Source organism: Littorina saxatilis, linkage group LG4 (genome assembly GCF_037325665.1).
Source record: "Littorina saxatilis isolate snail1 linkage group LG4, US_GU_Lsax_2.0, whole genome shotgun sequence".
NCBI lineage: Eukaryota > Metazoa > Mollusca > Gastropoda > Littorinimorpha > Littorinidae > Littorina > Littorina saxatilis.
Window position 1 is genome coordinate 51,878,987 of NC_090248.1, and position 25,557 is coordinate 51,904,543.

At 43.9% G+C, this 25,557-nt stretch overlaps 1 protein-coding gene across 4 annotated transcripts in view; it reads left to right on the plus strand.

Moving 5' to 3' along the window:
- LOC138965040 (leucine-rich repeat serine/threonine-protein kinase 2-like) overlaps positions 1–22,526 on the plus strand; it is a 135,432-nt gene extending 112,906 nt beyond the window's left edge. For 2 of the 4 annotated variants that reach the window (XM_070337165.1, XM_070337167.1), the window contains 8 exons: positions 2,335–2,513; positions 5,257–5,277; positions 7,082–7,160; positions 7,469–7,644; positions 8,856–8,996; positions 9,835–10,010; positions 16,686–16,766; positions 17,130–22,526. In XM_070337165.1, coding sequence (XP_070193266.1) covers positions 2,335–2,513; positions 5,257–5,277; positions 7,082–7,160; positions 7,469–7,644; positions 8,856–8,996; positions 9,835–10,010; positions 16,686–16,766; positions 17,130–17,233 — 957 coding nt within the window. In that variant the 3' untranslated portion in view covers positions 17,234–22,526. Of the gene's footprint in view, positions 1–2,334; positions 2,514–3,384; positions 3,443–5,256; positions 5,278–7,081; positions 7,161–7,468; positions 7,645–8,855; positions 8,997–9,834; positions 10,011–16,685; positions 16,767–17,129 lie in introns of those variants that run through there. The other 2 variants (XM_070337166.1, XR_011455273.1) reach the window with 2 other exon arrangements.
- The last annotated feature ends 3,031 nt before the right edge of the window (positions 22,527–25,557 follow it).

The window sequence follows — 25,557 nt, forward strand, 5'->3', positions numbered from 1 at the left end:
TTCACAAGGGATGAGAAAAGAAAGTTTCAGTCACTGTTCACAGCCATGTTTAGAACCCATGACAAGCATGATTCAAAGGCTATCATAAGAAGCAATGGTACATGGGGTATGGGACAGGTTGTGAAGTTTGTTTTGTTGTTGTTTTTCCCTCCCTCTCTCTCTCTCTCTCTCTCTCTCTCTCTTTTTTTAACACACTGGAAGGCTTTATTTTATGATGTTCCTACTATTTGATATTTTGTTTGGGTATCATGGATATTTGCTTTTGGTCCCCAGTATGCTTGCTTGCTGTTTGTATTCGGTATTTTCATGTGCATACTTATTTGCAGGACACCCCCCCCCCCCCATGCCTCACCCCCCCCCCTCCATACCCCTACTTGCCTCTCTCTGTTTGAGCCTATCCATATCTTTCTGTCTCTCTTGCAACATTGTCAGCTGAATTTATAAGTCAGTTAACACTTTCGCGACGGGACACTGATAAATCAGTACCAGCGCTGACACGCCCATGGACGGGAAGCGCATTTTTCAGTACCAGCCATAGAGGGTACACGACTCGTGATTGCTTCCCGGTTTTTGAAGCTTGCAAATAAATTGAGTTGTTTCCCTTGATACACTTGGCGTCCCCTTCTGCCATTTGCAAATCCGCCTGATTTGTGTGCGTTTTTGAGGAAAAAAAATGAATCAAAGGCGAGCCTTGTCTCGGGAGGAGATTCTTCGGATGTTGGACCTAGAGGATCCCGTAGAGCATGATTCGGACGTATCGTTTTCGCCTCACGAAAGCGATACAAGCAGTGAAAGTGAGGAAGAAACAGTCCCGTTGTTGCTAGTACGAGTCGGCAAACTACACGTGGTTGGCGGTGATACTGCTAGACGAACATGTATCTCGGAATCGTGCAGGAGCTATGGGGGCGTGGCAGCACTGATAACAATGGATGGCTGGAGCCTTCAAATCCTTTTGGAATTGTTCATAGGTGTACAGTTGGTACTTTGTTGTGAAAATGTGACTTATATTCAATATGGATTACCTAGACATCATTTGGTGAGTGTTAGATCTACAGTTTTGTTTCATTTGAGTCAGGATGCTGTGAGTGAATGCGTGATTTGCTTGTTTTTTTCTTTGTACTGTCTCCTTATTTCTGTGTACAATGTTAACAATATTTCAGCTAATTCATAGGTTTTACACCTTGTTTGGTTATAACATTATTTATAATACTTTCTGTTAAAAAATAACTTTTAAAAAAAGCAGTAGAAAATAAAACACACACATAAAAACGTTAAAAAACACAAATTATCCCCCTTTCACCCCCCTTTCACCCCCCTTTCACCCCCCTTTCACCCCCCTTTGCTAAAACAAATTGCGTGACAAACTTATAAATAGCACGACTGAACTGGGCATCCATTTTTGAATTAGTACACAAAATTTGGTGGTGATTGGACTTAATTCAAGCTTGCTAGACAGATTTCTTTACAGTTACTGATTTTTGGGAAGTTTCTTGGTGGCAAGCTTGGGCAGGCAGGACGTAAACGCCGTGGCAGTGCTAGTCACAATAGTGTTAAACACTGCTTTGTGCACAATTGCAACATGTTTGCTGAACAAGTGATAACAAGTTTTGAGAAGTGCTGTAAATAGGTGTTAGTCTATATAGAGTGTGGCTGAGTTTCATCTTCATGTACTTGTTAACAAGATTTTAAAGTACATGTAACTGTGTTTTCTTTAACCTTTCATAAGATCTAGAAGATCTAATTTCTTGTTCTGTGATTGAACTCCATGCGTAATATATGTGACCCTCCACCACAGAATGAGTCGGATGTCATCTCGCAGGGTTCTGCGCTAGGCCTTATGTACGTCCGGGGGGTGTATTACAGGTATCAGTGTGAGGATCACCTTAGTCACAGGCTTATAACTCAAAAAGTTTTCGCTCTTTTCTAAAACGGTTTTCACCACTGGATAGAGCTTCAAATCCTCTTTAACTTAAAGTTTAAGAAAATGTAGAAATATAAAAATCATGCAAAGGTGACATGCGACTCATTCCGTGGTGGAGGGTCACATATAGAAAAATGCAGGAGATTGAGAGAATTCAAACCATTATTTCTTCTAGCGATATTTTTGCTTCTAAGTATTTAAAAACAAATGTAGAAGTACTCATCTTTTTTGTGTGTTCTGTGGGACTCATACATATTTGAAACACACACACACACACACACACACACACACACACACACACACACACATACACACACACACACACACTGACACACTGACACACACATACACACACACACACACACACACACAACACAAAACAACAACTATCCCTCCTTTTTTCCTGTATTCAGGGCATGGGCACGATGTTTCGCGACGGGCGCATCCTGTGTGTGTTGCAAGTGACAGCGGAGCACGTGCTGCTGGGGACACAGTCGGGCAAGATTTGGGTCTTCAACACACAGGTCTCCGAGCTCGTCCACGCCTCCAAGCAACTGCAGGACTCCGTGCTCTGTCTGCATCTCATCAGCAGGTACATTTTGTTTTATGTTAACTTTAATTTTCTTAACCCTATTGCTGGGAAATTTGGGTCACTTCCTCTCAGTGGAAATCAAGCAGCAATAAGTATCGCACTACCCTGGTGTGTGAGTGTGTGTGTGTGTGTGTGTGTTTAGGCGTTTTATCATGATTTTAAAAGTAAAATACACTCACTCAGAATTGTTAGTTTGAATATGTCACTGATTCAAGTTTGGTTTAGCAAGTAAGTTGCTTCTTCTTCTTCTTTGTTCATGGGCTTAGACTCCCACATACACTCATGTTTTTGCACGAGTGGAATTTTACGTGTATGATCGTTTTTACCCCGCCATTTAGGCAGCCATACGCCGCTTTCGGAGGAAGCATGCTGGATATTTTCGTGTTTCTATAACCCACCGAACTCTGACATGGATTACAGGATCTTTTCCGTGCGCACTTGGTCTTGTGCTTGCGTGTACATACGAAGGGGGATAAGCCACTAGCAGGTCTGCACATAAGTTGACCTGGGAGATCGGAAAAATCTCCACTCTTAACCCACCAGGCGGCCGCGGCCGGGATTCGAACTCACGACCTTCCGATTAGGAGGCCGACGTCTTACCACCACGCCACGGCGCCCGTCGCAAGGAAGTTGCTATCGGGTTTCTAATGCCATGAAAAGAACAATGATGGGACAAAGAGTAGAGAAACATTTTGAGTTTATGGGTGTGATCAGAAATATGTTCCCCACAAATATGTTTTCGGTTTGTTTCCTGTGTTTTAACTTAATCAGCTTTTGATAACTATCTGGTCTGTTAACTGTAATTTAAACCATATTGCCGTAAATCAGGGAAGTTACTTAATTAAACTGATTGTAATGCTTTTCTTTACAGCTGCTGTGTTAATATTTCAAGTCTCAGTAACCTGTGGGATAAACTGAACAGTTGCTAGGTGAATTTTAGCATGAGGAATGATGTTTGTGATGATTGCTTGTTCAGACTACTATTCTTTGCAAGTTGATTTCTAGCATTCAGTTGGCCGCTGTCAGCGCGAGTTCGATCCCAGGTTCGGCGGAAATTTATTTCACAGAGTCAACTTTGTGTGCAGACTCTCTTCGGTGTCCGAACCACCCCCCGTGTATACTACATTGGGTGTGCACGTTAAAGATCCCACGATTGACAAAAGGGTCTTTCCTGGCAAAATTGCTTAGGCACAGTTAATAATTGTCTAACATACCCGTGTGACTTGGAATAAGGCCGTGAAAGGTAAATATGCGCCGACATGGCTGCAATCTACTGGCCGTATAAAATTTCATCTCACACGGCATCACTGCAGAGCGCCTAGAACTGTACCCACGGAATATGCGCGATATAAGCCTCATTGATTGATTGATTGAACATGTCAGAAAATGAGGTGTTCAGAAAATGCAGAGTTCATGTTGTTATGCATTTTGTTTGTTGTTCATGTAACATTTCTTTGAATCCTGAGTTTTCTGTGCTGATAAACCAGGGGCAATTAATGCATGGGCTTGCTGAGTGGCTTAACCTTTGCAAAAACTGAAGATGACAGACATTGCAAATGCTGTTTGTTTCATTCTTTCTTTTTTTCTTGCTTTCTTTCTTTCTTTCTTTTTAAAGCAAATATTTGTTTTAATATTTTTGTTTATTTTTCTAAATTTTTTATTTATTTTCATTTTTATGATTTTAAATGATGTTGTTTGAGCGCCTGGCAAAGACTGCAAGCAATGTCTTGTATCTGGCCTGTGCATGTTTTTCATCTGTATGCATGCATTAGGTGGCATGGCGGTTTGCAGAAGCTCTAAATAGCCAAATGTTTTTACATGCACATGCACAGTCTCCACGGAGTGTCCTCTGACTCGCATGCAGCTGCCATATGCTTTATTTCTAAGAACAAAACTTGTGACTGTTAGTTTGTCACCTTCTCAGCGTGTGATTGTTTGTTCTTTAAATGTGTGCCTGTTCATACCATTTCAGGCACTATTCTGTCAGTGTCTGTGTTTATATATTTCATCAAGATATATCAGTTGATGGAAGTATTGTGATGTATGTCTTTGTTCTTTTGCCATGTATTATCAGCACTGTTATTCCTCTCTGTTATGTCTTTGTTCTTTTCTTATGTGTGTGTGTGTGTGTGTATGTGTGCGTGCGTACGTTTGTTTCCCCCCCCTCCCCCCTTTTCTTTTTATTTTTTTTTATTTTTTATTTTTTATTTTTTTATTTTTTTATTTTTTTAAATATTTTTTTTTTTATTTTTATTTTTTTTAAAATTTATTTATTTTTTATTTATGTATTTATTTATTTATTTATTTATTTATTTTTTTTAAAATTTATTTCCTCTGTCCCCACCCCCCCCCCCCCCCCCCCCCCCCCTTTTATGAATGTGTATCACTTTTAGTCTAGTATGCCTGTGCCCATGACATCATCCAACCACTTCTCTCCCCTTTCATTCATTTCCGTTCCTAGAGTTCCTTCCCTTTTTTGCGTGTTTCCCCTCCATTTTCTTTCAAACCTTGTTCGTTCCGTTACGGTCTGCTTTTTGTTGTCTTTTGTGTTCTTGTTTTTCCTGATGAAGCTTCCATAAGCGAAAATTCGTACCGTCTTGTCCCGTTCTTGTATTGGTGAGTACAGTATTCCTTTGTTTTTTAACTTTTATTATGTGACAGCACTGTTAGTTAACTGTCTGTTTTGTGTGATCAGATGTCTTTCTTTGTACTCAAGTGCCTCTTGATATGCGTCTTTCGGTAGGTTTCCAGAAAACTTGAAGTTGTGAGTGTCAGATGTGTGTGATTTGCCAGAGCTTGAGTGTCTTGAACCCAAACAGGAGCCCACTAAATGCACAATCCAAGACGTTTATTGTTCACCAACATGAGGCTGATCTTTTGCATGATACTGCCCGAGATAGATATGTGCATGGCATACTCCAGAATTAGCCCCATGGAAGTCACGTCGCATACTGAATGAAGAGTGTACATTTTGAGATTCATTCAGTGAGACGACAAAGATAACACGGGGCTATATCACGATATTGCCTGATATAAAATGAAACAGCACGCTGCATGCTACAAATTGATTCAGCATGCTTCTTGCATCCCGCTGATTTCTGGTTTCTCTGTGTGTCTGTCTGTCTGTGTGTGTGTCTCTGTGTTCATGCTTTTATGCATGCATGTGTTTTCCATCCTAAGGCTAACATGACATTTTGCCTTTGACCAGTAGCAAAACCAGCAGTATTGAATACTGACCCACACTCATTATTCTGTTTCATTCCACAGCAGTTAGTTAAACTGAGCATGAAGGTTGAATGACCTGATTGCCTTTGTAGTTCTAATCAATATGTTCAGTTGGTGGGCTGTTGCATTTGTGATTCGTGTTTCTAAAATAAAGCACACTCTCAATTTGATACTTGTGTATATATGTAGTCATTGTGTCTGATGCATACGGGGATAACCCGATGAACATATTCAACAGAAATGGCAAGAAAAACATTCAAGACAGACACTCTAACAAATGTGCGCTGTGTCTGTTTAATCTCACAATGATCTTAGAATTTTAGAATTAACAGAGTAGTTGTCATTTATGCTTCTGGGAATAGCAGGCATGTTAGAAGTTGCACATGTATTAATTATTAAATAGCTGGATTTGATTAAATGTTAAGAGCTGTTGATTGTTTTCCTACCAGCTTTTCCCCAGGACAAAGCTTACTGCATTTCTATGCTATACGCCATCCTGCTTACCTCTGCTGCTTCAAGAAAGCTTAGATGCTCCAAACTTGCAGTTTTGTTGTTGTTGAAAGAGCAAATAATTTTGAAATTATAGTTTGTTAATTTTGTTCGATGTTTTACATCAAAGGCACAGTAAGCCTCCGGTAAACCATCATAGATACTGTCAGGCTTTTACACACAGTACAAACACCCTTTCGTTCAAACACTCGCCGCTTGAGAACATCCTAGGTGCCCTACATAAAGAGCGAGCAATTTTCAAAGAATTTATTTTCGTGGACCTTCTAATCAGCAAATCAGGCGCCTCGTTTTGGCGCTAGAACTAACTTTTAAGATCTAGATAATAAATTGACAGCTTGTTACACAAACATTCTTTAATCATAAAAGAATTCTTTTTTCATCAAGACAAGATCAGTACAATTCGAAGTTTTGAAAGTTTGAAAAAAGAAAAGCCCAGAAACGTACGTGTCACGCAAACCGTCTTTCTCATAGCAGACAACGGTTCTGCCTAAGAGCAAATAATTTTGAAAGTAGTTTGTTTGTTCGATGTTTTACATTAACAACAAATCTTCAGCTCGTTCTTCATGTAGTACATTAAAAAAGTTGCTGTGTATTTCAAATTTTGCACTAATTAACTCATGAAATGCTACAGCAAGAACTTCTTTAGAGTAAATACTATTCGTCAACGAACAGTTGCATAGCTGATCACATTATGTATCTCTTAATGGTCACTTTTGATTGTAACCTCATGCATATTAATGAGTATAGCACATGGACCAATCGCTGGGTAATGCCATACCTACTTAACGCTTTTCTCCTGTGATGAAAACTGAAATGGTTTCTCAACATTTCAGTCGCTGTGATGATTCATTGGTGCTGGCTGGGCTGGCAAACGGAAAGATTGCTTTGTATCCAGTGTCTGAAATACTGCAGGTACCGCATTTCATCTTTGTGTGTATGTGTGTGTGTGTGTGTGCGTGTGCTTGCATGCATGTGTGCGTGCATATGTGAGCCTAGCTAGATGTGAGAATGAGGGAAAAACTCAGTTAATACTTTGTTGCCAATATTTGATTCCTTTTCGACTGTGAACAAAGGGTAACACTTATTTTCATTAATTGGAGTCTTTGTTGTATTTTGCTTCAGTTGTCAGTCTATCCAGATAGACATATAAAAACATCAGGTACTCATTAGTGCTACAGCTTTGTCAAACATTTTTGTTTTAATTAACATATGTGTGTCAGGAACCCAACATGGACCCCATAGAGCTCAAGCTGGGAGAAAGTTACGAGCCCCTGTGCTGCATCCTCAGGAACAACACTGACAGGAAACTCCTAGCTTCCTGCGGCACCAAGATCATTGTCATGGATACCAGAGAGGGCGTTGCTGTAGACAAAATCATCAACACCGACGAGAATAGGTTAGGGGTGAAGTGATGTTGGGTTAGCTCTTTCAGTATTGTGCGGATTTCCATTTTTGACTCGCCTGAATAATCAATGAGTCTTTAGCATTAAAGACCATGTTTTCTCCGATTTTCTGTTCACAATCTCTGTTAATTTACCCCCGTTTTAACCCTTTTGCTGCCTGGGTAACTTCGGGCAACAAACTGTTCAATAAACGACAACAGAAGAAGAAGAAAAACAGAAAACAAACAATGTGTGTGCGTATGGTGTACACTGCAATCCCCCTTTTAAGACCCCCCAATTTAAGACTTCCTCCTTTTTAAGACCTTGTTTTCTCAGACTTTCTGTTCTTAAACTCTGTAAAATTACCCCCATTTTAAAACTCCCTCCTTTTTAAGACCTGATTTTCAAAGATTTTTGGAGGTCTTAAAAGGGGGTTCCACTGTATTCATTTATACATTAAGGGCACTCAGGTAAACACAGGTAATGCTTTGTATATGTGACATAGGGAGACGACTGTGTCACCCTTCACAGCAGACTCTCTGCAGTAGCTCGACGTTTCTTGTGTCAGTCGCGGGTAGACACCTGTCAATTGTAGAGTTCTGTTTGTGATGGGACACTGTGACTGCTATCGTCTCCTTGTATGCTCTCGGGAGCCTTTACGTACCTACAGCAATTTTTGAAGGGCTAAGAAATTAGCTCTAAAATCTCAATCCTGTTTGAATGGCTTTGCCTCCAAAGGTGATTGTTGTGCTTCGGGCACTCGGTTACAAATACAAGTATTTCCTGGCAGCAAACAGGTTAAGAGTAAGACTCCCTCTTTTTTGAAGACCTAAGTACTTTCTCAAACTTGTGGAGGGCTCATTTGTTTGTTTGTTTGTTTGTTAAACGCCCAGCTGACCACGAAGGGCCATATCAGGGCGGTGCTGCTTTGACATATAACGTGGGCCACACACAAGACAGAAGTCGCAGCACAGGCTTCATGTCTCACCCAGTCACATTATTCTGACACCGGACCAACCAGTCCTACCACTAACCCCATAATGCCTGACGCCAGGCGGAGCAGCCACTAGATTGCCAATTTTAAAGTCTTAGGTATGACCCGGCCGGGGTTCGAACCCACGACCTCCCGATCACGGGGCGGACGCCTTACCACTAGGCCAACCGTGCCGGTAGGAGGGCTCATGAGGGGGAATCAAGTGTATCATGAACGGTGGTGTGTTTTCAGCGGTCCAGCCTCCCAGCCCATCCTGACGATGGCGTGCGGCCGTCACGTGTTCTTGTCACGACGCAACATGACGGTGGTCCAGGCCTGGGACATTCAGCGCGACCATCTCAAGGCCAACATGGACATCAGTGAACACTTCGGGTCGGTGACTTAGCTTATGGGGCAGGTTTTGTTTGTTGTGCAGTTTACTGAACTTAAAACTACTGAAGGCATGGTTTTAATGGTTGTCCCCTGACGAGGCTACCCATCAGTTTCTCCATGATCCTTTATTAAGCAACAAGCCAAAGTGCTCTAAACTTTAAATATTGCCGAAAAGTGCGACCCCTTTGCTACTTTTGGGTGATGACATAGTACACGGGGTGAAGTACTTCGGGATCTCTGGGCTGCCTACTGCATTTGCCGGGTTTGGCAGACCCTTGACTTATACTGCATTGTTCAGAATTTAAACATTTTGAGTTACGTCCCTCTGTGTTCAAATTCAAGTCATTTTGTGAACATCATGTCCATTTTGTATAGGAGTGGTACGGATTGCGCTAGAATCTTAAAAAAAAAACCAAAGCAAAACAAAAACAACAACAACCAAAGTGGTCATACATGCTGGTTGATAGTTTGTTTGACAGGGAGGTCCTTATCTGAAAGTATCATTTGACAAATGTGTTTTGACTGTTTGACTACACAAATGTTCCCTCCCTAAAATCTTTTGAATTCTCGTCTGGGGGATAGTGTTGAAACTTTTCCTCTCACAGGATCTCAGCGGACAAAGATGATCACACATTCTTTTTGACATCTAATGGGTCTACAGAACAAGAAAACAATAAAAATGTACTCGCCAGAAACATGGACAATAAACAGGGAGAGAGACAGAGAGATATGATGATGATGGTACTTCATTTTCGTCGTTGATTGTCCATGTTACTGGTTCATCTGCAGTCTCTTCTTCCTATTCTGAGTCTACACAAGTTTTCATCCACTTTTTCAGGTTGCGCAGAAAAGACGCCCGCATCACTGCCATGGTACTACATGAGCATCGCACACTGTGGGTGGGGACAGGTGGGGGGCAGGTGGCCATGATTGACGTTGTTACCTGGACACCGCTCACCGTCACGCACCGCCACACCGCCTCTGTGCGCTGTATGCTGTCTGTCAAACTTACAGGTAAGTGGTGGTGGTGGTACACAGACTCAAACTCAAGACTCAAAGATTTTACTGTCCTTATAAAAACAAGGAAAATTGCCTCGCTGTGTCAGGCAGTTCAAAACACAAAATACATCTCATTTACTGACAGTTCAGAATTGCACTAAAAACATCCAACAGTCCAACCTGCCCTTGTGACCACGGCACCTCTCTAAATCAACCACCTGCCCATAATGACCTCTCCGAAGGATCCCAGACGAACTTTTCTTCTATATGATTTACGTTTCCATAGTGCATGACCACCTGTCTAAAGTAACTATTTCTTGTGTGTCCCTTGGGTGGTCGTGAAAGACAAGCTGAATTAAATTACATATTCCTACTCCGAATCACATGTAGCAGTTTACTCAGTCTAAAGTGCTAGGTCTGAAAAGGCTACCCGTCTAAGGGGAGCAACCCCAACTAAAAAAGTGTAAACGTAGCCATGGTAATGACGACGCACCCAGGGAGTTACCTCCCCTCTTGCGTACCACGTCACTACTGCTACTGACCACGTGACCCCTATCATTCGACACTTCAGCTTTCTAGGGAGCAGGTCGTGGATTTTTTGGCTCTAGTGGAAGTTCGCTGTTTGGTGTTTGCTTAGACACCCACCGGCACCCACACACCCGTCTCTTCACCCGCTGCACTGGTAGTTGGTGAGCTCGTTCCTTTTACTAGTTTGAACGTACTTTTCAGTAGCTACTAGAAAATTTTTGGCCACGTGTGGTCACGTATTTTTTGGTAGCCATTTTGGAATTTTTGTCGCCATTTTGTTTGTCAGCATGTCTGACGGGGATAAAAAGCGCAGCAAGGCTGATGTGAAGGGAAAAATTAAACCTAAGTCTTCCTCTTCTGTGCCTAAGCCTATTTTGGTCGTTGTTTCCGACGCGGCTAACAACACTGTGTTGACGGTTCCTTTTTCTGCCCCGAATGACCAGCCGGTTGCTGGGCAGTCTAATCAACCTACATGTACCGTTACTTCTCGCTCGCCTTCTCTGCCGCTTGCAGATTTGGCGTCTCTGGTTTCCTCGTTGCTTTCTTCGCTGGTGCCCGAGCTTCGCACGTTGGTGAGAGAAGAGATGGTGCGTTCTAAGCCTTCGACTTCCGTCGTTCCGTCGTTGGCTTCCTTCCCGCTTCCGGCTGTGACGCTGTCCTTGACGGGGGCTGTTACTTCTGCGTCTTCTACCGCTGTGGTTGGCGACTCAAGTAGGTCGGGCTGGTCCGTAGGTCCTCGTGAGACCGCTGGACGCTCCCTGCTGGGAGACAGCCCTTTTCGGCGGGTTCACGACCCGCAAACCCCTGTTCATTCTCACTTTGGCTTCGCGGAAGACCATCGTGTTGATGAGCAATGGCGGCATTTGGTTCAGGCTTCGGCGCTTCCGGCACTCGCCGGAAGCGTAGGTCCTCCGACGTACGCACCCGCTGGGGTCGTTTCCGGAGTTGACCAGCCAGTTCCGTCTGCTGCGCTTCCGGCACTCGCCGGAAGCATAGGTCCCCCGATGTACGCACCCTCTGGGGTCGTTTCCGGGGTCGACCGGACGTGGCCCTCCGGGCATTCGGCCTTCCGGCCGCCGTCCTCAGTGTCTGCGCTTCCGCTTTTCGCGGTCGCGTCTGATACCTTTCCGGCTCAGTCCGGATCTACTGCTCCTTCCGCTTCCGCTTCCTCTCGGATGGCGGTCGCGGGGGGGCAGCACCAGCCCTTTGGGCAGGTGTTGTCTCAGCCCTGGCCGGGGCAGTCAGCGCTTCCTTCTTCGGTTGCGGCTTCGACTGCGGTTCCGGTTCCGGCGGCTGCGGGCATGCCGTCCTCTTACTCTTACCCTAGTCAGGGCATGAGTTCGGATGGTGTTGGTGGGGACGGGTTTCCGGTTTCCGGTTACGGCGTTCACCGCCCTTCTACCAGCAACGTGGACTTCGGTCCTTCGCAGGATGTTTCGGATTTTCAGTCCGTCGCCAGTGAGGTTGCACGTGTTGGTTATCCGGAGAGACTCAAAGTGGCCCTGGAGGCTGCTGCGGAGGTCACTTCGAGATATTTCGCGGAAGGGGCTTCGGTCGCTTCGGCTGCCGCTTCGGCTGCTCCGTCCGCGATGGCTGATTTTCGCTCTGGGAAGGAGGATGACTCATACTTCCGGTTTATGGAGTCTCCATCCATAGCTTTTCAGCTTTCTCAGGTTTTGGCCAAGCCTTCTCCTTCCGGAAGCGGAATTCCTTCACTTCCGGTTCCACTGCTAGTGCCTCACGGCTCAGTTCCGGAGATTGCTCAGCAATGGATGGCTTCGCCTTCTCAGGCTTCTGCATTCGCATTGTCTTCTCATAGACGTTTGGTTTTGCAGAAGTCTACCAGGAACTTGTTGGATTCGTTCGCTCTCCCGCGTTCGTCGTTGACGGTTCCTCCGGAGATGCTGGCCTTGTTGGCCAAGCCTATCAAGAAGGATGATGGCGTGCTCTTTTCTGAGAACACGCTGATTGCTTCTGAAGAGGCAGGGCGTCAGCAACTGGAGCTTGCCTCCATTGCTGAGACTCTGATTCGGGCTCTTTCTCGGGCCCTCACTGATTCGCTGAATCCTTTCTCTCTCAGCGAGGATCAGGATGCGGATGACGTCTCCACTTTGTTGGCCGCTCTTGCGAGGGTCAATGAAGAACAGATGAGACTTTCCGCCGTGCACTATGCACACTCTGTTATGTGTCGTCGGGATCTCTTTCTGGCACACTCACAGTTTTCGGAGCAGGCAACCAAGGACACTTTGCGTGCCTCACCGGTCTTGGAGGGTTCCCTCTTCGGGCATCTCATTTTCGACGCCCGAAGACAGGAAATTCAGGCTAACAGGGACCAGCAGTTTTCTGACTTCTCTCTGCAGAGCCTAAAGCAATCCAAGCAGTCTCAGCCTTCTCAGCCGAAGCAGGCTAAGGTTGCTGGCCCTCCCAAACCGGCAGACAAGGGTCGTGGCCGGTCTTCTTCTCGGGGCTCGAGAAGACGACCGGCTTCGGGCAGGGGGAGAGGTAGCTCGGGAAGCAAGCCTCACCCCCAATGAAGTGCTCCCGATCTCCCCCCCACCCCGCCCTCCACTCTGGTGATGGCGGGGGGCCCCTCTCGGGCTCTTTCCCATTGGCTGGTTTCTATACAGAGTCAATGGGTCGTGGGGGTCGTGAGGTCGGGCTTCCGTCTTCTCTGGAAAGATGGCAAGGCTCCTCTGGTCAGGCGTCCGCCGGCGTTCAGGCCTCCCTTCTCTCAGGAAGCCGTTTCCGTCCTTCGGTCGGAAATAGACTCCCTAGTGCAGAAGGGCGCGGTGGAGAAGGTCCTCGACCACAGATCCCCCGGGTTTTACGGACGGCTTTTCGCCGTCCCCAAAGCTTCAGGGGCATGGCGTCCTGTCTTGGACCTGTCGTTCCTCAATACCTTCTTGAGGGAGATACGGTTCAAGATGGAGACGCCAGCGTCGGTCAGGGACTCTCCGCCCGGGGGATTGGGCGACCTCCATCGACCTGACGGATGCATATTTTCATATACTTATGCATCCAGCCGACCGGAAATGGCTTCGTTTCCGGTGGGCAGGTCAGGTTTACCAGTTTCGCGCCCTTCCCTTTGGCCTGTCTCTCGCCCCTTGGGTCTTCACCATGGTCGTGAGACAGGTCTGCGCGCTGGTCAGGTCACGGGGTGTCCGGCTACGTGCCTACCTGGACGATTGGCTCATCCTGAGTCAGAGTCAGGCAGGGTGCGAGCAGGATACCCAATCGGTGCTTCGGGAGGCCAACATGTTTGGCTTCACGATAAACCGATCAAAGTCGGAGCTCACACCGTGTCAGACATTCACCTACTTGGGAATGTCTTTCGACACGGTGGCTTGGACTGTCCGACCTTCTCAGAAGAGGGTGGACAAGCTCCAGGCGTTCATACGCTCCACTTTGCCTCTCCCGAGGGCCTCCCTGCGGACTTTGGCCTCCATCTTAGGGCAGATGGAGTCCATGGCTCTCCTGGTTCCCTTGGGGAGGGTCCACAAACGTCCTTTTCAGCTGGCGCTCAAGCCGTTTGTGGACTCTCCCACGGTGGATTGGAATGCCCTCATCCCTCTCCAGGGATGGTTCCAATCCGCTACCCATCCGTGGCTGGACACGGAGTGGGTATGCAGGGGCGTGCCGATAGCCCTTCCTGCCCCAGACTTGGACCTGTTCACGGACGCTTCCTTGGTGGGGTGGGGGGCTCACACAGACCGGCTGACTGCGTCAGGTCTGTGGTCGGCAGATCAGAGGATGCAGCACATCAACTTGCTGGAGCTAGAAGCCGTGGCTCTAGCTCTGGACAAGTTTCGGCCCTCCCTTCAGGCCAAGCATGTTCGTCTGTTTACAGACAACACGACAGTGGCAGCTTACATCAACAAGCAGGGAGGGTCGCGGTCTCCGTCACTTTCGGCCAGGGCCTGCGAGATCCTGATTTGGTGTTCAGAGCATCAAATCAGGCTGTCGGCCAGGTACCTGCCCGGAAGTTTGAACACTCTGGCGGACGCGCTCAGCCGCTCCGACAGAGTGCTTCAAACAGAGTGGACCATCACTCACGGAGCGTTGGACCGTCTCTGGTCTCTTGTGCAGAAACCTCAGGTGGACCTTTTTGCCACCAGGTTCTCGAAGAGACTACCAGTGTTCGTCTCACCATTCCCGGACCCCGAGGCGTGGGAGACGAACGCGATGGACATTTCCTGGTCAGGCCTGGAGGCTTATGCGTTCCCGCCATTCCAGTTGCTCACGCGAGTGATCAGGAAGGCGGAGCAGGAGGGCCCGTCCCTCCTGCTGATCGCTCCTCTTTGGCCGTCTCAGCCGTGGTTCGCGGACCTACTGAGACTCGCCCAGGGCCCTCCCATTCCTCTCGCTCTCACGCGAGGAGAACTGATACAGCCTCACACCGGCAGCCTCCACGCAGAGCCTCAGATGCTCAATCTTCACGCGTGGAGGTTGTGCGGTCTTCTCTGAGGCGCAAAGGGGCATCAGATCTGACCATGGACCTGGTAGGACGCTCGCACAGAGCATCTACCTCGTCTGTATATGAGTCACACTGGAGGGCCTGGGTTTCCTGGTGTCACGAGCATCGGCTGGATGCTACGGCGCCCCGCACGATGCATGTGGCGAACCATCTTGCTTTCATGTCCTCTCAGGGAGCTTCAGCTGCCTCGTTGAAAGTAAGAAGATCGGCCATCTCGGCGACCCTACGCCAGTTAGGTCGCTCTATAGATGTTAGTGGCGTGATTGCTGGAGTCATCAAGGGCGCTTCCCTTTCTGACGTCAAGACTCGTACGCCCGTTCCTAAGTGGGATCTCTTATTGGTCATGGAGTTTCTGCGCTCAGCGGATTTTGAACCTCTCAGAGATGCCAGTTTTGCGAATCTTACACGTAAGTCCCTTTTCCTCTTGCTGCTCGCATCGGCACGAAGGGGCAGTGAGATCCACGCTCTTTCCGGTAATTCGGACGACATTTCCTTTGAATCAGATGGGTCCGTTACTTTGCGGTTTCGACCTGAGTTTCTTGCGAAAAACCAGGCTCCTGAGCGAGCTTCTCCTTTGGTTCATGTCAGGCCGTTGTCCACTATTCTGGCTCCGAATGATCCAGACTTAGTAAATTGCCCTGTTAGAGCTCTTCACATCTACCTTGCCCATTCTCAGTCACTTAGATCCGCAGCTCAAAAGCTTTTGTTTATTTCTCTCAATACGGAGAGACATAAGGATATAACTAAGACGACTCTGGCCCGGTGGGTGTCGGCGCTCATTAAGCATGCTTACGAGTGGAGCCGCCATAACGAAGGAGGGACACAGCCTGTCCTTCCTCTGGAATCAGCTCGGGCTCACGAGACGCGAGCTTGGGCGTCCTCCTTGGCCGTGTTACGATCAAGAAGACTGGAGGAGGTGCTACACACCGCATACTGGCGTTCCGAGGATGTCTTCATGAATTTTTACCTGCGTGACATCTCGGCTCTTCGCCAGGATGGATCTAGAGCTTTGCCTGCCATGGTGGCAGGTGGTCAGCTCTTGACAAGGATTTGAGAGTGAGTTGAACTTTTTCTTTCCCACCGCCTTGTTGTAGTAATCTGCTACATGTGATTCGGAGTAGGAATATGTAATTTAATCGAAAATTTTATTGTAAATTTTCATTTAATAAATATACCTACCCGAATCACATATCGTAGTCCCTCCCACCTACCCCGCTTATGATTTGGAGATGTTATTCTTCGAGTCGAATGATAGGGGTCACGTGGTCAGTAGCAGTAGTGACGTGGTACGCAAGAGGGGAGGTAACTCCCTGGGTGCGTCGTCATTACCATGGCTACGTTTACACTTTTTTAGTTGGGGTTGCTCCCCTTAGACGGGTAGCCTTTTCAGACCTAGCACTTTAGACTGAGTAAACTGCTACATGTGATTCGGGTAGGTATATTTATTAAATGAAAATTTACAATAAAATTTTCGATTGTACTTTAGTCAAACACAGAAGCAGGTTGCCTTTGAAGCCATTATCTTGATTGTTTTTGAATGGAGGTCCAATAATTCCACATAACTCTGATTTACCGTTGTCTATGTTGAGAATGCTTACCTCCCTTTGTTGTTAGACAATGCTGATTTAGATATCATCTCAGTTAATGATTTGTGACAGCCTATCTTGATTATTTCTGTGTCACAACAGGCTCAGGGAAGTACGGCGCCAGTGTCATTCTCAGTGGGGGTCTAGGCTTCAGAGCTCGTCCTGACGCCGAGATTGACAGAGGTGAGTGAGTTGTAACGTATAACACGTCATACCTTGCGGTAGTGTGATTGCTTGAATTGTTTGTTGGAACTTTGGAACTGTATGACTGTTTTCAGGCAGCACTGATGTTTAATGTGTTTCCATCCTTGCATGCTTTTTTTTGCAGCGTGTTTGTGTGTATGTGTGTGTGTGTGTGTGTGTGTGTGCTCTTGCACATGCATATGTGTAGGAGAGAGAGACAGAGACACAGAGACACAGAGAGTGAGAGAAAGTGTCAAGTAGCCTGGCCTCTTGTTTGTCTGTCTGCCTTTCTGTCTGACTTGTTGTGTCTGAGGGGTGTAGTCTCAGCGTGTTTTTATAGACTGTGTCATGTGTATTTTTCAGACAACCAGTATGGCTGTATAGCAGTGTGGGAGGCAGACTACCCTCAGGTGACTAAGACTCTCAGAGACCTGAACGCAAAGCGACAGCAACTGCTGCAACGGTGAACCCCGTGTCAACTTCCATCTCTGCTCGACAAAGTCAGGCCACAGACATTGACATACTGCTGAAAGATGACATTATCTGCCAACCCTGTGGAAATGCAGGCTGAGTGAGCTTGTCATTTGAAAGAGAATCCTGTTTCTTCTTCTTCTTCTGCATTCCGGGAATCCTGTTTTAGTCTTCCTCTTCTTCTTCTAATTCATCAACTGGACGTTGTAAGCTCAGCGAGTGGAGTTTTGAGTAGAGCTGGTCAAAGTGGGTCTGTGGGTGGCCCAGGCTCAGTATTGTGCAAAAGATTCAAATTATATACACAGGTCTGTGGCAATCAATGTGCGAGGAAGATGGACCTGGCACTCCCACCAAAGTTGGCCTGAAAACACTTCAGTGAAGGACCTGCGGGGAGCCATTTTTGAAGTTGGTTCAATGGGCGGTTCTGGTGAGGTTATGCCCCCTCTTTCTTTCGGTTGGTAACTGGCGCCACCTCGCGGCAAGATCACACGAGAAAGGGAAAAAAACTTGCATTGGTCCCAAATAGCATATCGGTTTGGTAACAGTTCGTGTGTAAGTCGTGCATTTTATACGGTAAGCAGACAATGGTCGGTTCTGGTGACGTTATGCCCCTTTTTTCTTTCGGCTGGTAACTGGCGCCACCTCGCGGCAAGATCACAGGAGTTGTCTCGCATTATCACCCCAGAAGCGCTCATTGTCCACCCCTATTCACAAAAAGGAAGCCATAGACATTCATACTGCTGGAAGATTACATTGTCTGCAAACCCAGTAGAGATGCAGGCTTATTGAGCTTGTCAGTTAGAGTGAATCCTGTGTGATGTTTCTTTTCTTTTGTGGTTGAGACTGCTGCAATGTGACCCTCCACCACGGAATGAGTTGCATGTCACCTTGCGCGGTTCTGCGCTTGGCTTAATATAAGTCCGGGGGGGGGGGTCTGGTAACAGTGTGAGGATCACCTTAGTCACAGGCTTTATAACGCAAAAAGTTTTCTCTCTTTTCTAAAACGGTTTTCACCCCTGGATAGAGCACAAAAAAACTCTGTAGGAAAATGTAAAAATATGAAAATCATGCAAAGGTGACATGCGACTCATTCCTTGGTGGAGGATCACAGATATTAATGTGTGAAAGTTCTGCACTCCCTTCAGTGGAACTACTTGATGAAACCCTTGCGCATTTATGCACTGGACTTTTCTTTTCTTTTTACATTTAGTCATGTTTTGACTAAATGTTTTAACATAGACGGGGAATCAAGACGAGGGTGGTGGTGCAGAGCTTATCAAAGATAGGGCAAAAGAAAACTTGTCATAGTGAATATAATCAGATTTTTTTTAAATTTTTTTTTAACAGTTTTTTTTTTATTCAGTTGCATAAATACAAAGCCGTAATTGAAAGTTGTAATTAAGGGAGCACAACAAGATAAACTTATAAATGTGCTCTTAGAAACAAACGAGCTATTTTCTTTGATGTGCTTCCTCTTACCAGACCTTGACCATGGGTCTGTGAACTTTATCTCGCACACAGTCCAAGAACTTCGGTGAGTGTTTGGTGCTAGAGTGTGTTCATGAGTCAACATGGAAGAGAAATCCAGGCATTATGTGATGGCAGCTGCTATAATGCTGAGCCACAGTGTTTTTTCATGTGATTGAACTCTTAAGTGCAATAACTTCCCATTACGTTTCAACATGTTGATGGTGGCTTCTTCGGGATGTGTCTGTGTTGCACATGGGAAATGTTACTTGGTGTTGACTGATTCAACGGATGAGTCTTTGATATTGTCGTTTCATCCTTAAGTGTTGTACAGTGGAACGTACCTGCTCTGGCGACCACCTAATGATACTCACCTGTCTATTATGACCTGCAGCCGAAAGGATCACTTTCGGTTGGTCACTTCGGTGGTTGTTATAGACATGTTCGACTGTATTGTGTGTATTATTGTACACACTTTGTCGTTATAAGGTATTAGGATAATCTATTGGGAGATCACAATTCTCTGCTTCTTTGCTTTCAAACTAAACATATCAAGTGAACTTGAAAGTATGGTTTTGAATCACTTTTTTTTAGCTGTGAATCATTTTTATAGGGACATAATAATGATATTACTCTTGTATGTTGTTCTGGCCACTGCCTGAGCTTAACCACATTCAACGGTTAGTTTCTGTGCAACGTGAATTTCAAGCATGGAATGGTCTGTAGATTATACATGTAGATGAATTGAGTGCATTTTTAGCTTTGCTTTGGAAGACAGTCCTCGATCATTTTGGAAAATAACTTCTTCATTGAGGTGTCATAAATGTTGAAAATCATACATGCAACATGTTTTATAATGATGTGTTTCTTTTTTCGCTTTCTGTGATAGATAACTAATTCAAGCGATCTCTCAGCAGGGTAGAGCAATTAAGATACAACACGAAACAGTGAGCAGAGTTGAAGATACTTTGAATTATTTCTTTCTCCTGTTTATTGATGCATCTGAAATGTTTGAACTTGTGCAAGCACATAGATAGAAGTGTCAGAGGTGTAAATTTGCAAGCAGAGCTAATTGTTCAAATCACACATTGACAGAATCGTACAATGCAAGTTGCAAACACACAAGGACTTCTTCTCTGTTTGTTGTTTTTTCTCTCTCATATAATTATTAGTGCATGTATTGATTTGAAGATTTGTTTTTTCAACGCAATTAAACCTTTGTGAATAACAATTACTGTGGCCAACTGTTTTGTTCCTGTTTATTTCTTGTGCTTTGTTTTGCAAATCAGATTTTACAATTTCACTTGCATGTTGAAATCCACTGTCAGCTTTTACTTAAACTGGAGGTAATCTGTTCCTGTTTTTAACATTCTTTTTGAGTATTGGTTCTTTTTTTTAATTAACCCATGAGTTTACTGTAACTGATTTGAAATATTTTTATAATTTGCAAGTGGCAATTTCATTTGGCCAAGATTTTAATACATATCACCTTCTACACAGTTCTTTCTTGTGATATCAGCAATATTGCTGAAGTTGTTTTACCTTTGCCAAGATACTGATGCCCTTTTGTATCAACAGTATAACACGTTTGCTGTCATCTTTCTCTATTAATTCTTCTTCTGCATTCGTGGGCTGGGACTCCCACGTTCACTCGCAGGCAGAAGTTGGCTTTTGAAGTTGTTTTACCTTTGCCAAGATACTGATGCTCTTTTGTATTAACAGTATAACACTGCTGTCATCTTTCTCTATTAATTCTTCTGCATTCGTGTGTTGTGACTCCCACGTTCACTCGTAGGCACAAGTTGGCTTTTACGTGTAAGGTCGTTATTTCTGCACCATTTAGGCTGTCAGTCATTTTATCGATTCCGGGGGAATCTTTATCTTCCAATTCTTAAGGTGATGAATACAATTTGACTGTAGAGAAGACACATTGAACTGTAGAACTGATCTTTGTTGTTGTGATTGCAATTGTTTGCTTTAGTATGTATACATTAGCTGAGTAGACAGTTTTCTTCTCTGGTACTGAACTGACTTAAAGGCACAGTAAGCCTCCCGTAAACCATCACAGACTGTGACTGTCAGGCTTTTACACACAGTACAAACACCCTTTCATTTAAACACTCACTGCTTGAGAACAGGTGCCCTCCGTAAAGAGCGAACAATTTTCAAAGAATTTATTTTTGCGTGGTTTACCTTAGCCATCATGAACCCGTGTGATCCAGTTTCCTTTTTTCACAATGTAGTCGTCAGTTTGTCATTTGAATGCGACTCTCTGTAAGCTTATCTGCAATAGCACGTTATTATGTACCTCTGAGTCTAAACGAAACAAACGACTGTGATTCACAAGCACTCTAGCGATGGCTTTTGACTGTTCAGAGGAACTGGCGATAGGCATAAACCGTCGTCTGCTACGAGAACCACGACCTTGCGTGACCCTGCTTTCGGGCTTTTCTTTTTTCAAACTTTCAAAACTTCGAATTGTACTGATCTTGTCTTGACGAAAAAAGAATTCTTTTATGATTTAAGAATGTTTGTGCAACAAGCTGTCAATTTATTATTTAGATTTTTAAAGTTAGGTTTAGCGCCAAAACGCACCACGGTCTGATTTTCTTATTAGACAATCCGCAAAATTAATTCTTTGAAAATTGCTCGCTCTTTACGTAGGGCACCTAGGATGTTTCTGTTCGGTGAGCGTTCAAATGGAAGGTGTTTGTGACTGTGTGTAAAAGCCTGACAGTATGTGTGATGGTTTACTGTGCCTTTAAATGAGATACAGTGGTACCTGGATTGTGAGGTCCCTCTGAGGAGAGGAAATCTTTTCCATTTGTCTATGATCTTGACCAAAATATACTTTCAAACAGAATGAGGCAGAGCGATGTTAAGATATCAAATAACCAAAGGGAAGTAATCGCTCTTTAGTCTTAATGCATACGACACGTGTAATAGAGTAAGCGAGAGTTGTACGGAACCTTTTCTCCTGGCACCTGAGAGAAGTCGCTTGTTCATTTCAATGCTTGTTATTCTCTCAGGTGCCAGGAGAAAAGGTTCCGTACAACTCTCGCTTACTCTATTACACATGTCGTATGCATTAAGAGCGATTACTTCCCTTTGGTTATTTGATAACAAAATATACTTGTCATGACAGAAGACCTGTAACTGTAGGGACATTTTTGGCTGTCTTTTCATCACATGTACCACTGTAGTACGTGTTCCGTGTTTCCAATGTTTGAAAGACATTTATTGTTCCTGATAATTGATAACTACAGGTATTAATCAACAGTTCCTCGAATGTTGACTTTAAATGTTTACCTGCAACAATGAACATTTGGTACTCAAATGAGTTTGCAAACCTGACATAGCTGTTGTGTACACAATTTTTTTTTCTTTGGCGCGATCTGTTTGGAAATGCTGAATACTTACGAGTACTTCTCTAAAAATAAAATACTCATTAACCTTTGGTTCTATTTTCAGTTTTGTTGATGTACTGCTGATTTGATAATTTGTTAGTTCGTGAGTTTTTGTTAAGAACATTTGTAAATAGTCATGTAAACAGTTACTCGTTGAGATTTAACATAGGCTCAGAGAGGAGTCTGTATATCCTAGAATTTTATATAAGGGATCTGTCACAACTAACATAATCATATATGTTTGTACACAAATTATGGGGAAAAAGACTCGCAGTCAGTGATCTTTGTGTGCATGTTCATTTGTTTTTTTAACTGCAATAGAATTTGAATTATAATAGTACTGCTACCTTGTGTAACGTTACATGTACAAATTCTAGAGCAAACGCAATAATAATTTTTAAAAAATTGAAATGTTGCCTGGAAATTTTATTGTTAGAATGGCTGGGTATTACGTATATATCCTGTGCAGGCTCACACACACACACACACATGCACACGCACACGCGCGCACAAACCGACATACATGTAAAAGCAAACAAGTGATCACACACACACACAGGAAAACACACACTTTTACTATCCTTTAAAAAATCTGTAATTTTCTTGGTTTGGAAACCTGAGGTACAGCCTGGTGAGAGACAGTGCACACAGTACACGCAGAAATCCAATGAATTAGGAAAAACAAAACATGGTCACAACGTCAAGTACAAATTCACCACCAGAACCCTTTCTACTCTACTCTAACGACCAGACGCACAACGGATTGGTCCTAATGCACCAGGGGCACCACCTTGACATACACCGGTCAGGCACCAGTAGACGCACTACTGCTTGGATTGGTATCTGCTTTTCTGCGAGACTGGGTGGACCGATCATTAGCATGGATGCATGTAGATTATGAAAACCGCCTTAAGTTTTTTGTTTTGTTTGTAATCACAAGTACCACAGATGTTTGAAGTCTGAGAGACAACTGTCCACCTTTATGTCCAGTTCACATTAACATTAAAGTTTTCTTCTTATTTATCACATCTCTTTCTTTGTTCAATTTTGAAATAGACAGTTTACCGAAACTCTCACTGCAGGACAGTGATCGGTGTGATGCTCGCTTGTCTACAAGGTTTTCCTTGAACATTTTTTAAAAATATTTGACGATTGAACGTACATTTTCTGGCCTTTTCCTGCAGTAAAATATCATAAGACTTTCGCTGATTTCCAGGAAATCATTGAGATATACCCATGGTCTGCACCATGACAGTTCAGCGTAGTCAATCCAGCAAGTCGACACAAACTCTCAGCGCTGATGCTCGTTTATTAGATAACATAATTCTCTGGCTGCCTGTTGGACTTGCTACAGACACACTGGTGAGATGGTCATACGCCACTCTTACGTTGCAATGAGCCTGTTGATATCAACATCCATGCATCTGCATGCTGTCCTGTCGCAACAGCTAGTCAAGTGGATGTGCATTCTGACAACACCCTGATGTGCTACTGATGCACAGATCAGAATTAAATGCTATGCGTATGTCACGTGGTACCTCAGTGCACTGTTACACAAACCAGTCTGGCATACACACAATCTTGCAACACCCTTCACTGAACAAACCCTGCATCAGAGACCTTTCACCAGTGAATTCTGACATGTTTCCATCTGGTAGCAGTTTTGCAAAGGGAAAATGACTTTAAAAGAGAACATTCGTTTATTGGCCTGCACAGTTTTTCTTTTACAAATGCTTGTAATCACGAGCCTTAAATTTAAAAAAAAAAGTACAATAAATTATGTTGTTGAAGCAGAGGTAGTATCAGTTACAAATAGGAACAATTTACTTGTGCCTTCAGTTGATAAAAAGCTGAACAATGCAGTTTGACTGCAAAACAGATCAGTTAAGGGTTTTCTGTCCTGGTCTATCCATCCAGAAATTGTTGTCTCAGAATAAACCAGTGAAATTTGCATTCGTGCAGATGACCTTGGCAGTCAAGGGTGTGCCCAGAAAATGCCTCCGAAGTTCATTAAAAGGTCACAAACAATATGATGAACAATAAATTATGCATAATCAGTCTGACGGAGTCGAACATGAACTCTTGACTGTAGCCCAAAAGTGCGCTACCACAGGCCTCGTGAGCTACAGCAAGAGTGCACACACACAAAAATGATGATGGCTTTAATGAATGACTGACAATCTATGATGGATGACTAGTAACAAGATGATTAATTAACTGTTGGCTGACTTGACAAATTGTCTCATATGTACCCTTTTTTTTAATAAAGTAAAAGTAAATGTAGTTTTTTTCTTCTTGATTGCCATTACAACTTTAAAACAAATTGCTACATGAAACAAAGCAGAATTAACACCAACTGAAAAACAGTGTCAAGTTAATTAAAATAAAACTCACCGTGTAGTAATAACATCACAAAAAGTTTATCTTGTGTTTTCCAAGTTTGTATGCCCTCTTCTTTGAAAAAACCAGTAATGTAAACCATCTTTTAGCGCTGTATTTGTGGCAGAGACACGTTGTGATAAAGGGAAGTAATTCGCCAAGAGAAGCAGTACGGTAGGCGCAACCTCAAATAACAGAAAAATCTGAAAACAAAAGCCTTAACCATTCCAAACACAGGTTTAAGTTTTTAACACAACGGCTCTGAAAACTTGTGTGAGCTCAGTGATAATATAAGCAGATGAAAAATCACCTTCAGATCTCGAGAGCTTAGCGCATTTCTAAATGCATGATTTCCTTTCATTTTATAAAAACAACCATGCACTTCGATATTGGTTTTGCATAAAAACAAATAATCACTAAAACTTCACTGTCAAAAGTGGTGTAAAAAAAGTAATTCTGTTAACAAATACAAAAACAGTAAATGGATATGATACAAAACAGATGTATACAAAGTACTCAAAAAAAAAAAAAGAAAAAAAAAGAGAACTTACGTGATTTAATACCCCAAAATATAAAGATTATAAAAAAAAATTAAAAAACCATTGAAACAAATGTAATCTTTCTTTTAAGTACACGTGAAACATCCTTTCAACAATATCAAATCACTTTCTTTCTTTATTTGGTGTTTAACGTCGTTTTCAACCACGAAGGGTTATATCGCGACGGGGAAAGGGGAAAGATGGGATAGAGCCACTTGTCAATTGTTTCTTGTTCACAAAAGCACTATAAATCAAAAATTTGCTCCAGGGGCTTGCAACATAGTACAATATATGACCTTACTGGGAGATTGCAAGTTTCCAGTACAAAGGACTTAACATTTCTTACATACTGCTTGACTAAAATCTTTACAAAAATTGACTATATTCTATACAAGAAACACTTAACAAGGGTAAAAGGAGAAACAGAATCCGTTAGTCGCCTCTTACGACATGCTGGGGAGCATCGGGTAAATTCTTCCCCCTAACCCGCGGGGGGAATCAAATCACTGTCATAAGAAAATCTTGTAC